The sequence below is a fragment of the Arachis hypogaea genome, chromosome 4 (genome assembly GCF_003086295.3).
Source record: "Arachis hypogaea cultivar Tifrunner chromosome 4, arahy.Tifrunner.gnm2.J5K5, whole genome shotgun sequence".
Lineage (NCBI taxonomy): Eukaryota > Viridiplantae > Streptophyta > Magnoliopsida > Fabales > Fabaceae > Arachis > Arachis hypogaea.
In genome coordinates, this window is record NC_092039.1 from 124,326,396 (window position 1) to 124,338,013 (window position 11,618).

Here is an 11,618-nt window from a genome sequence, read left to right on the forward strand (position 1 = left end):
ATTTCATATATTTGCTTAAAAAAAATTGATTAATTACAATAATTTATACCATTTTTTTTACTATAACCTATTTTCTTTACATCATAATTATTAAACTTGAGATATTAATATAAAAAACACTAAATAAACAATATTAAACTCAAAGATAAATTCAAAATGTTAACTAAAAAAATACTTATTTGTAAAATTCAAAAACATGATACTCGAGCACTACTTGTGGACATATATATATATATATATATATATATATATATATATATATATATATATATATATATAGGAAAAAATGAGGTTTAAATAAACACTGTTGGAAATTCAAGCAGCAGATATAAGTTGGGGAAAGATATAGAAAGGAACCTGCTCCCAATCTACACTAGCATTATTTAAAACTAGAATGCAGATGCTTTCCAATGGTGGAAGTTTTGATTTATGTAGTGACATTAAGTTGTTAGATAAGTTGAGAGCCTTTAAAGCAGGTAACTGACCATAAATTTTGCTAACATCCTGCAAAAACATAAATAAAAAAGATACTGAATAATAATTGTTGTCAATCAATATATTTCGCTATACAAAATAAGCAGAAAGAAATTTATATATGATCAATTACTAAATGGAATAGTATCAAACTGTTAATCACTTGTGCTGTTTTAAATACTAAATAGGGAAGAGTTGGGAGGAATGAAGAAAATAATGTCTACACCAATAACATATTTCATTTACCTTAGGTAATGGAGCAGGCTTCTCATTAAAGCCTTCAATCCAGGGTCTTGTACAGAAAATTCAGGTGACAAACTGAGGAACAAGACTAGAATTCATCACAACAGGAATGTTTTGACTGCCCACCAACCAACTTGTAAGTTAATAGCCCAGTTGTGGAGGACAAAAAACGAGACCAACTTACTCTTCTGTAACTCTGGCAAGTTCATCTAGTTCAGGTTTGATTAGGTGCTTTGCATATTTGGATGCTATTTGCTGAATGCAGATGCTTTCCAATGGTGGAAGTTTTGATTTATGTAGTGACATTAAGTTGTTAGATAAGTTGAGAGCCTTCAAAGCAGGTAACTGACCATAAATTTTGCTAACATCCTGCAAAAACATAAATAAAAAAGATAGTGAATAATAATTGTTGTCAATCAATATATTTCGCTATACAAAATAAGCAGAAAGAAATTTATATATGATCAATTACTAAATGGAATAGTATCAAACTGTTAATCACTTGTGCTGTTTTAAATACTAAATAGGGAAGAGTTGGGAGGAATGAAGAAAATAATGTCTACACCAATAACATATTTCATTTACCTTAGGTAATGGAGCAGGCTTCTCATTAAAGCCTTCAATCCAGGGTCTTGTACAGAAAATTCAGGTGACAAACTGATGAATAAGACTAGAATTCATCACAACAGGAATGTTTTGACTGCCCACCAACCAACTTGTAAGTTAATAGCCCAGTTGTGGAGGACAAAAAACGAGACCAACTTACTCTTTTGTAACTCTGGCAAGTTCATCTAGTTCAGGTTTGATTAGGTGCTTTGCATATTTGGATGCTATTTGCTGACGACTACTGTGATCAAGTAAGCCAAAAGGGATCATAGTATCAAACCGGCTAACATGAAAAGAAATAGCAGTTAGAATAAGATTTGATCGGCCATGCAAACAATAGCAAGCTGCAGAGGAACTTGTATTGAAGCTCACCTGATTAATGCAGGATCAAGGTCTTCCTTTCTATTGGTAGCAGCAATCACGACCACTTTCTTATCCTGCTCAAAGCCATCTATATGCAAAATTGATTCCTTACAACGGTCAAATTCTATTAAAATTTAAACTTTCATCAAGTTCGACATATGGTTTCAATTAGTTGTTAAACAGATTGCTTAACAAGGGTCTATTCATAGTTATTACTTATCAGGCCATTTACTATCTAATGAAAATTAAGTCAACAGCTTACTTGGAACCACTGCAGATATAATCTCATCACAAACTAAATCCTATAATCAAAACAATAATAAACCTTTTTTCTCTTTGGCCTATTTATTTACATAGATCAATCAAGACTAAGCACTTAAAGGATGAATACTTGTTAAAGCTCAATGTTAGGACCATATTAGTTACAATTCATTCATGTGAAATTAGTATAAATAGAAGAAATAGGGTAGCGATAAGTGTCTCTAGTCAGTTGGGATCTTTTGGGAGAGATTGGGGATCTACAATTCCCTTATAAGAGTATTTGTAAATTGCAATTCGTCTAGGATTCTTCTTGGCATATTGTCAAGAATTTCTCAAAATATATACGATTATATATTCTTCTCTTTATTATTTGTAACAGGGCTAACACACTACCACACAATTTCAACAGACATAAAGCAGCAGGACATGAGAATAACCTGTCGTAACAACACTGACAATATTCTCCTTGTAGCTTCATGCATTTCATTATCCCGAGCAGCAGCAAAAGAATCAATCTGTATCCCAAAAAAGAAGACAAAGTCACAATCTGTCCCAGTTTCAGCGACGGTTGTAACTGGTGGCGGCGTGTTTGACGGCGACCTCCTCTCCCCTTTCGGCTCCTCCCAGCGGCGGCGCTATCAATGGTAGCAGCAAAAAATCCTAACGGTGACTGGAACAGGGTGCGATGGCGACGGCCTTGACCCCAATCGACGGCAGCCGCAGCGGCAGAGCAGGACGGTGCGAGAACGGACCTCCTCCTTCTCCCCTGGGTTCATCATCTTCTGCTTCTCCTTCACTCTTCGTCGTTCTTCTCCTTCGTGACCGCGCGCTCTCCCACTCTTCGCGAACACACCTCTCTCTCTCTTCGGCTTTAGTAGCGACGACGGCAAGCTCAGTGGTGGCGGCGGTGGCAAGATGCGACGGTGCAGAGCTGCGATGAGGACGACGACTGCGCTAGCTTCGCGGTGAGCTGATGCGATCTCTCTCTCACTTCGCAGTTCTTTCTATAGCAGATTTGGCTTTTCGATGGCATAGTAACACAACGGTGGCGGCAAACTCAGCAGCGACGGCCTGCTCACTCATCCCTTTCCTCTCCTTCTCCGTTTCTCCCTCTCCTCTTAACATTTCTTTTTCTTTTTTTATTTGTTGAAGCTGCTGAGTGCTAAGCGTTGTGTTTTTGGGAAAGGGGAATTAAAATATCGCCAAAAAAAATTAAGTTAGCAGCGTTTTTTTTTTTTAATTTGTGGCAAAACCAAATCATCTAGCTGCTCTTCCCGCATTCATAATTGAAACTGCTGGAAAATCATCAGATGGCGACGATTGTCAAAATAGTTGCTAATTGTCTATCGCTATCTTCCGTTTTTGTGGTAGTGTAATGATTAATTTTAATGTACACATAGTGGTATAATTGCTAATTTTAATACCATCTATAGCAACTCAGCACACCCACTTAAAATATTATTGTTATCTTTGACATTTCGATTTTAAGGCTTTAATTTGTTCGTGTTTAAAAGACGAAAACCACTTAATCCTTTAAAGCGTGTCGATAAGGATAGGTATTCACACCTTTACTGGACATTTCTTCTTACATGCATGCATGTGCATGTAAATCTGATGCTATAGGTTATGAGAGGGAGATATTGATTATCTAGGAAACTCTCATTCAAGAGATTTATAAAACAATACTATTAACACCTTAATTAATTTAGAAAAGGAAACATTTATTAATTCATAACATACATCAACACTAAATTCACAATCTTATTACCATGTTATTACAACATTTTATTTATAAAAAGTACTATCTAAACATCAATATTCAATACACACTATTACATAAAATATGTATTTTATTCTTTTACATAATATTTATTTTTATTCATAGAGTTATAAACTATTACAAAGTCATTTTTAAGGATAGACCTCTATTAGTGATAAATATCCAGTAAATGAAAATATCTTATAATCATAGAGGCCAGCTTCATGAAAGATATTTTTCCATTCTTCTTCGCTTCTCTCTTTTCCGTGCATAATTTGCATATTTATATTCATAAGAAATTTGAGTCGAGTAATTTCAGGTTCATCTTGTTCTTCGTTTATCACAGTCTCTAAAATTATTATTTTACCTTTTTTATCTTTACTTGAAACCTTAACAGCATCTTTACAGTTTCTCAATATTTTTATGCAATTGTTATCACTCCAATTATGTAAGACTGACTGCAAAAGAAAGCAAAAATATATATATCACAATCATTCTATAATGTAATGTCCTCAATTCTGTTGGCTAAGTTTACAAATGAAATTGAGTGTCTTATTATTCAACTAGCTTTTTTGGTAAAAGAAAAAAGTTGACTTCAATTGTGTGATTTTTTTTGACAAATTATTGTTTTTAGATAAAAAGTAAAAAAATAAACATAAAAATTACATTTATATAAACTTTTTAAGAATAACCATCTATTCTGAATAGTTATTTAACCATTTGAAGCTATTCAAATATCACCAAATGAAATGGCAAAGCATTGTTTACATGGTGTAAGAAGAAAATGTAAGGAGCTTTCAAAAGTTTTCAACTAAATATATAAATTCAATTAATTAATGGCATGCATCCTTTCACCTTGGTATATATAGAGAAGGTAAAAGTTATTCAAGAATAATAAAATTAGTCATTGTGTATTTGAGTATAAATATATATGTTATTTAATTTATTTTTAAAATAAATTTTATATTTTAATTTATATTTTATATTAATAGTTGATTTTAATAATCAATTTTACTGTATACCTAAGATGAAAATTATTAATTGTTGTAACATTCAAAAATTTTAAATCTTAAAAAAATTTTAATTTAATTACTTTGAGATTAATTTAATAAATTACAAATAATTATATTCTAATTTTTTAATTTATTAAAGGTCGATTTTAATAATCATATCTAAAACAATATGTTTTTGAAACTCTTAAGAATATATAAGGCCTATTTTGTTTGTATTTTTATTTTTTATTTTTATTTTTAATATTTTTCATTTTTAAAATTTTAATAAAAAAGATAAAAATAAAATTATATTTTATTATTATTTTTATTATTTTTTATAAAATCTTAAAAATACAAAAACCCTAAAAAATAAAAACGTAAACGGAAGGCACGTATGTTTGCAAAAAAGAAGATTAGCTTCAATAATCTAATTTTGAAATTAATTAAGACAAACACACTACTAATCCAGTACTAATTAAATGGTTACCTTAAGTAGAATTGCATCAGCCTTAGGAATGGATTCAAACATGTCTCCACCGACAAAGCTCAAATTGTTGCATGCCTTCAAATTTTTCACAACCTGTGGAAGATCAAATACTATGTATTTGAGTTCTGGAAATTTCTCACTGAAAATTTGAGCGGTGGTTCCAGTTCCACCACCAACATCCACAATTGTTTCCAACCCCTCAAAGGCCATGTTGTGATCCTTTAGTGCCAGCTTTATCATCTGAGAATCACCGGCCATAGCGTCATTGAACAAACCCAAGAGTCTTGGATTCTTGTCAAGCAACTCCCACCAAGGTGTCCCCGAGGTGATTTCGTATAGACGGCGATTTTCGTCGGAGAACCACTTGCTCAGATAATTGAAGAAATCTGAATGAACTGGATCTAATACAAACTCCACCATTGGAGATATACAAGGGTTTTTAGTGCCTTTGACCAAGAGTTCTGATGCTGCTGTGAGAGCAAATGCTTCCTTTTCTTCTTCTTGATTACTGCCATCATTGTCGCCATGGATTCTAACCTTTGTCTTACAGATATAGATATAAATATTAATAATATAACTACATATGGGTTGATGTATGGATGCTTTAGTAATATTTTATTATTATTTAATAACTATATTTTAATTTAAAAATTAAAAGAAAAATAATATCAAAATGTAAAAGAAGTATGACTTTAATGTTTACCATATTTATATAAGGGTTTAAATGTGACACGTTTTACATAGTCGTGCAATTATATTTATTTTTTTGGATGATTATAGACGTGGTTAATGTAAAAAATTATTATTTTTACTGATATAATATTATGTAATTAGATGCACATATAAAATTATTTTATCCTGACACAAGTATCAAAATTAAATTCTTTATATAATTACTATAATCATCTTTGTATTGTTTTTTTTAAAAGTAAACTATTCATATATTTATTTTTGTTTTATGATTGATATTTTTTGTCACTAAAAAGAATGAAGGAACAAAGATAAAATTTCAAGATTTTCGGTCATACATATTTTTTATTATATTATGAAATTATTTATTACACAAAATTATTTTATAATATATATATATATATATATATATATATATATATATATATATTAGCTAACTGAATTAACATTTAGACCGGAGTTTCGATTATTCTCTCTACAAAGACATATATACCAATTAAGTCTAAGATATACTTTTTCTTTTTTAGGAACAAATTATATATATAATAAAATCTAAAATTTTTTAAGAAAGATAAATTTTGAAATATTCAAGTTTAATAACCTTGTTCCATGAACGGGATTCGATAAAATTGAAATTTATAACTTTTAATTTTATTATTAAATTTAAAATTATTGTGTTAATTATTTAAATTATGATTTCTTAAATATGAAAATAACTATATATAAATGTAGATATATATTATTGTTAAAATATGAATGAGAGAATTACACCTAATAATCCTAAATAATTTAAGATAAAACTTTCTTTTAATATATTAAAGAGAAAAGAGGTAAAGTGATCTGAATAATAGAATCTTACTATATCAAAGTATCCAATATACGCCATGTAGCGCATGAAAACATCAATGCGATCAACTTTAGTTGATGGAATTTTGAGAACGGAGACCAATTCTAAAAGAGTAATGGCTTTTCCATGGTCGTGAATTATGTTTGGTATACGACAGTCAATGATCCACTTGAGACACATGGAGTCTAGGATGCTAAACATATGCCTATAAACAAGTGCTTGAGCTTTGAAGCTCTCACTTGTGCTGCGCCCATTGTTTGAAGCCATAACTATTTTGTGATGAACACTTTTGATTCTGCTGGTCTTTTTAATCTTTGTGCTGGATGCTCATGTTGAACTCACATTGGTTTAATTTATAGTGTAAGGTTTCATCTTGCATGCAAGAGGTGATTAATTTAATCATTTTTCATGTGTACCACGTTATTGACTGTTGAGGTTGATATATATAGTTATTTTAAAATTGCTAATTTATATATAAAGGAATATTTGAAGAACATCGAATCTATTATTTTTAGTCAGTTATTAGTTATTATATTTAAAAGTATGAAATAAAATATGCAGTTAAATACTTAAATTATTAAATTAAAAAAATTAAATGAATAACTAAATGATAACGAAAAATAACAAATTTTAATGACTCTTTAATGCATTACGATGCACTTGTTGATCTAGAAGGTAATAAGTAAATTCTTTTTTTTTATATAGATAAAGTATAATTTTATTTTGTTTTAATTTTTATCAATTTTTTTTTCTAAAAATAGAATTTCTAATTTCTAATTTTTGTATTGAAATATTAGCTGTTCTATTATTATTGCAAACTAAATATATAAATGAACTACTAATAAGAGCAAGGTTCAAAACTAATGCAAATTCCTATATATGATCAGCTTTCTTAGACTCAGCTCAATCTGAAACATTCTTTTATAACTTCCAATTTGTATCGTACAATTATAGGGGAATTGCAATATGTGTTGACCATTAGAGTTGACATTGCTTTTTCTATGAATAAATTAAACCAACTTGTTACTCCTCAATATTGGATAACAATCAATTAAGAGAGTACTTAGATATATTTTACTACATTTCAAAGTTGAATTTTTCATAAATCATCTAAAGTAAAATTTATTGTCTTTTCAGATTCTGAAGAGATAAGTAATTTAGAAAATTGAAAATAAAACATATATTATTATATTTACTATGAAGCCAATTTTATAACCTAAAACACAATAAATAAATTATAGTCAATAGAAACTCTGCTGTCCTGCTGACACAACATTTTTTTACTATTTTTTGTAACAATATATCGACAACAGTTTTATTAGCCAATTCAAACATTTTGAATTTGACTTAGTATTTTGTAGATGATAGAATTACCAAAAATTTATTAGCTGTTGTGATTCATCCTTCCAAAAAACACTATAACATTTTGGAGGTGAGACAACGTTTAAAAAGTGTTGTTTAAAGGTGGATAAAAGATTGTCTTTAATCTATAACAACGTTTTGGAGCTTGAGGCAATGTTTTTGGGGCCTCGCAGATGCAGCCATTGTCTTAGGTCAAGACAATATTTTTTTACTTCAAAAGCAACGCTTCTAAAGATAACTCTTTATAAGCGTTGCTTATTTTTTAAAATAGACAACACTTTTAAAGTGTGTTTTAGGCAATAGTTTACATATGTTCTTTTAGCTGTCATGCTTCAATTATTAGTAAAAAGTGTTGCTTATTCTTCTGATTATGCAATACTTTAAAGTGTTGCCTATTGTTTAGAATATGCAACATGTTGAAATGTTGTTTATTTATTTGAATTTCTAACCTGTTAAAAGTGTTGCCTATCAGTTTGATATGCAACCCTTGGAAGCATTGCATATTCTTCTAAATATGCAATCCATATAAGTGTTGCCTTTAAACTAAATATGCAATTATTGAAAGGTTGTCTTTTTGGCTAAAAATAAAGGTTGTTTTTGCAGTAAAATACAAAGAAGACATATGTAATAATTTTAATTATTAAATAAATTTGAAAACAATAAAATTCAAAAAAGAGATAAAACCTTAATAACTAATGAAATTCTAATTAAAATAGATATTAAAAGTTTCAACTAGCATTGTAAATACATATATTCATGTTTGCCAATAAATCTCGTAACAATTTGCCGAAGATTATTAGGATGCTTGGTTGAAAGCTCATCAGAACCAGAAACAGAAGATGTTTTCCATTTTTGAAGCTCACATCATTTGTATGCTAGAGAAGATGATTGGGGTTCTTTTCGCTCTTTTCCTGGCCCTAAAATTGAGAATGGAGATGAACTAGACACAGAAGATGTGCTGAAGGAAAAGATTTTAGCTTGGTTGAAAACCCATCAGATTCGAAAACAAAAGATTGCTGCTGAAGGCAAAGATTCTAGCATTCAGGTTAACAAATCCATATCATGTGTATTGCAGTCATGTTAACAACCTTCCCTTGCTGATCTAGAACTACAATTATTGGCTTGGCATTATTGAAAAGCCGCACCTCCTCCTTTATATACCTTATGGTTGTTGGCTCCAACATGGAAGGGTTGTAGAGCGAGTACCAACTCATCATAGATTGCAGCTTCACAAACTTATTTTGTTTCTCTTCTGTCTATGGGTTCCCTTGTCAACAAATTGGAAGCGAGAAGACCAAAAATCAGAAGCTTCAAATGCGAGTAGCGATGAAGAAATGGTGACGCGAGCAGCTGAGATGGACCCAACGGCGAGGCGAGGTGAGCAGCAATGAACTCGACGGAGACGCCAACAATGAGGAACACAAGTAATGATGAGGAAATCGAATAGAGAAGAGTAAATCGCGTGCAGTGATAAAGAACACCAAGAGAAAAGAGTAAATTGCATATCAATCAAAATTCAAAGTGGTTGGGGTTAGGGTTTCTAATTGAACACGGTTGGAGTAGTTTTGTTATTTCAACAATTCAACCAGATTAAACCACTAGTAAGTAAAATTTGAGAGAAATTTTTGTCATGCCTAAGAGACTTGAGAGGAAGATGTGAACGACACCACGACAGAGCAAAGCAAATGTTTCAGAATGGCGCGAGCCGAAGATCAAACATGGCGGAGCAGAGCAGAACACGATGCGAAAAGAAGCACATGACCCGAGCAGAGCAGAATGTGATGCGAGCAGAGCAGTGAAAAATACCACGACGGCGAGAAAGAGGAACGTAGAATGCTAGTCAATGTCATGAAATTGGAAAAATTGAGCTAGGATTGGGGTTAGGATTTTGATTCTAAAATGGTAGGATTTGAGTTCTGTTTCTAAGTAATAGACTAATAGTAGTGAGGAAAATGATAAATCAATTATTGCTCGTGTTTCCTTTTCAGTTTTTGGTTTAGGAGAGAAAGTAAGTTCTATTAAAATATTTGGAGGGAATTGAAATTTTGATGAAAAAGATTTAAGCAACGCTTACCACAAGAAGTTTATTATATATTTAAAAGCAACTCTTATAAAGAGTAACATAGGAATATCATAAATGTTGTTTGTTTAATTTACAAAAGCAACGTTTTTTATATATTCTTTAAATCGGTCAATGAGAACACTTATTAATAAAGAGTTGCAATTGGCTTATTTGTTTGCAATAAATTTTAAGTGTTATTTTTTACTATTTTAAACAACATTTTTTAAGTATTATTTATAGCACATGTTGCAATAACTCAAAAATGTTGTAATGAAATAAGGTTGCTAATATTTTAAGTCCTAACAGTTATGGGAATGGATAATTTCAATTTTTTTAATAATTAAGGAAGTAAAGTGTAATATCTCACCATTAATTTTTATAAGTGGAATAAAGAAGAAATATGAGAGAGAGCATTGAAAGATTATAAATCACACTTTACTCCTTCAATTTGTTTTAACAATTAAGAGGATCCATTCCCTATGATTTTGGTCCCCAACGTAGAGGCCGAAAATTTATTTCGGCTCTCGCCTTTTTTTCGCTCCAAAATAGTCCCCAAGGTTTTAGTTTGTTTTAAAATCGTCTTTCGAACCAAAATGCCCCTATCCCTTCTTCCCCAAAATCATGCCCAACAGAAATAGAAGCATAAACACTACCACCACCACATCCACCACTACCCACCACTTACCACCATCATCATCATCATCATCATAATGGAATCATAAGAACTCAGAACCTGAACCACCACCACCACCCCCCACACACTGCCACTCCATCATCATCTGCATCACACCAACCAAAACTCAGAAAATTAACATCATCATCGTTATCCTCATCAGAACCCAGAAATCAGATCCAGAACTCAAACTCAGACAAACAAAAACTCAACTAAGAAAATCATCATCATCATCAAGAACCCAGAATCAGCAACAATAATACTCCAAATTCAAATTTCAGCAACAACAATATTCCACAACAAATTTCACAAAAAAATTACAAAAAATCCAATTTACAGAATTCACAGAAGAAGATGAAGAAGCGGTGGGCGGCGGTGCGGCAATGGGGTTGGCGGTAAGAAGAAGAAGAAGCGGGCGGCAGTACGGCGGTGGTGCGGCGGCATGGCGTCCCCCTTCTCTCCCCCCTCCACCCTCCCCCTCTTCTCTCCCCACCCACCCCGCTTCTCTGTATCCCCCTTTCTTTCTTTTTTTTATTTATTTTATATTTATTTTATTTTATAATTTTTTTAATAAAGGATAATTTAGTAATAAATTTTCAGCCTCTACATTGGGACCAAAATCATACTTATCCCTAACAATTACCTTTAAAAAACTCAGGTTGGTATTTTATCCAACATGAGTTTGTAGGTGACGTAAATAGTAGCCTTTAGGTTCTTGTTTTTTTTATTGAATTAGTAAGTGAAGCTTAACTAATTCTGATAGTTAGTTTAGTGTTATAAATGACTAGTTCTCTGTATT

General features: G+C 31.3%; 1 protein-coding gene across 3 annotated transcripts; it reads right to left on the bottom strand.

The window, feature by feature from the left end:
• Window positions 1-296: 296 nt before the first annotated feature.
• LOC112794481 (isoflavone 7-O-methyltransferase) lies at window positions 297-7,139 on the bottom strand. 3 transcript variants are annotated; one of them, XM_072236212.1, is made up of 5 exons: window positions 6,735-7,060; window positions 5,186-5,728; window positions 902-1,086; window positions 721-792; window positions 297-504 (listed from the first exon to the last, which is right to left on the bottom strand). In XM_072236212.1, the coding sequence occupies exons 1-5, from the start codon at window positions 6,987-6,989 to the stop codon at window positions 468-470; spliced, it is 1,092 nt and encodes a 363-aa protein (XP_072092313.1). In that variant the 5' UTR covers window positions 6,990-7,060; the 3' UTR covers window positions 297-467. The 3 variants fall into 3 exon arrangements, with proteins under 3 accessions (XP_072092313.1, XP_025692271.3, XP_072092312.1); XM_025836486.3 differs by lacking the exons at window positions 297-504; window positions 721-792; window positions 902-1,086 and adding an exon at window positions 3,648-4,164 and having other exon boundaries at window positions 6,735-7,139; XM_072236211.1 differs by lacking the exons at window positions 297-504; window positions 721-792; window positions 902-1,086 and adding an exon at window positions 3,648-4,164 and having other exon boundaries at window positions 5,186-5,722.
• Window positions 7,140-11,618: the final 4,479 nt, after the last annotated feature.

Excerpts from the sequence above, each read along its gene's own strand:
- LOC112794481 (XM_025836486.3), bottom strand. The coding sequence starts at position 6,989 with ATGGCTTCAAACAATGGGCGCAGCACAAGTGAGAGCTTCAAAGCTCAA. Across the intron at positions 5,729-6,734 it reads ATATTGGATACTTTGATATA|ACAAAGGTTAGAATCCATGG; the intron begins GTAAGATTCTAT and ends TATATCTGTAAG. Across the intron at positions 4,165-5,185 it reads CTGATGCAATTCTACTTAAG|TCAGTCTTACATAATTGGAG; the intron begins GTAACCATTTAA and ends TTTCTTTTGCAG.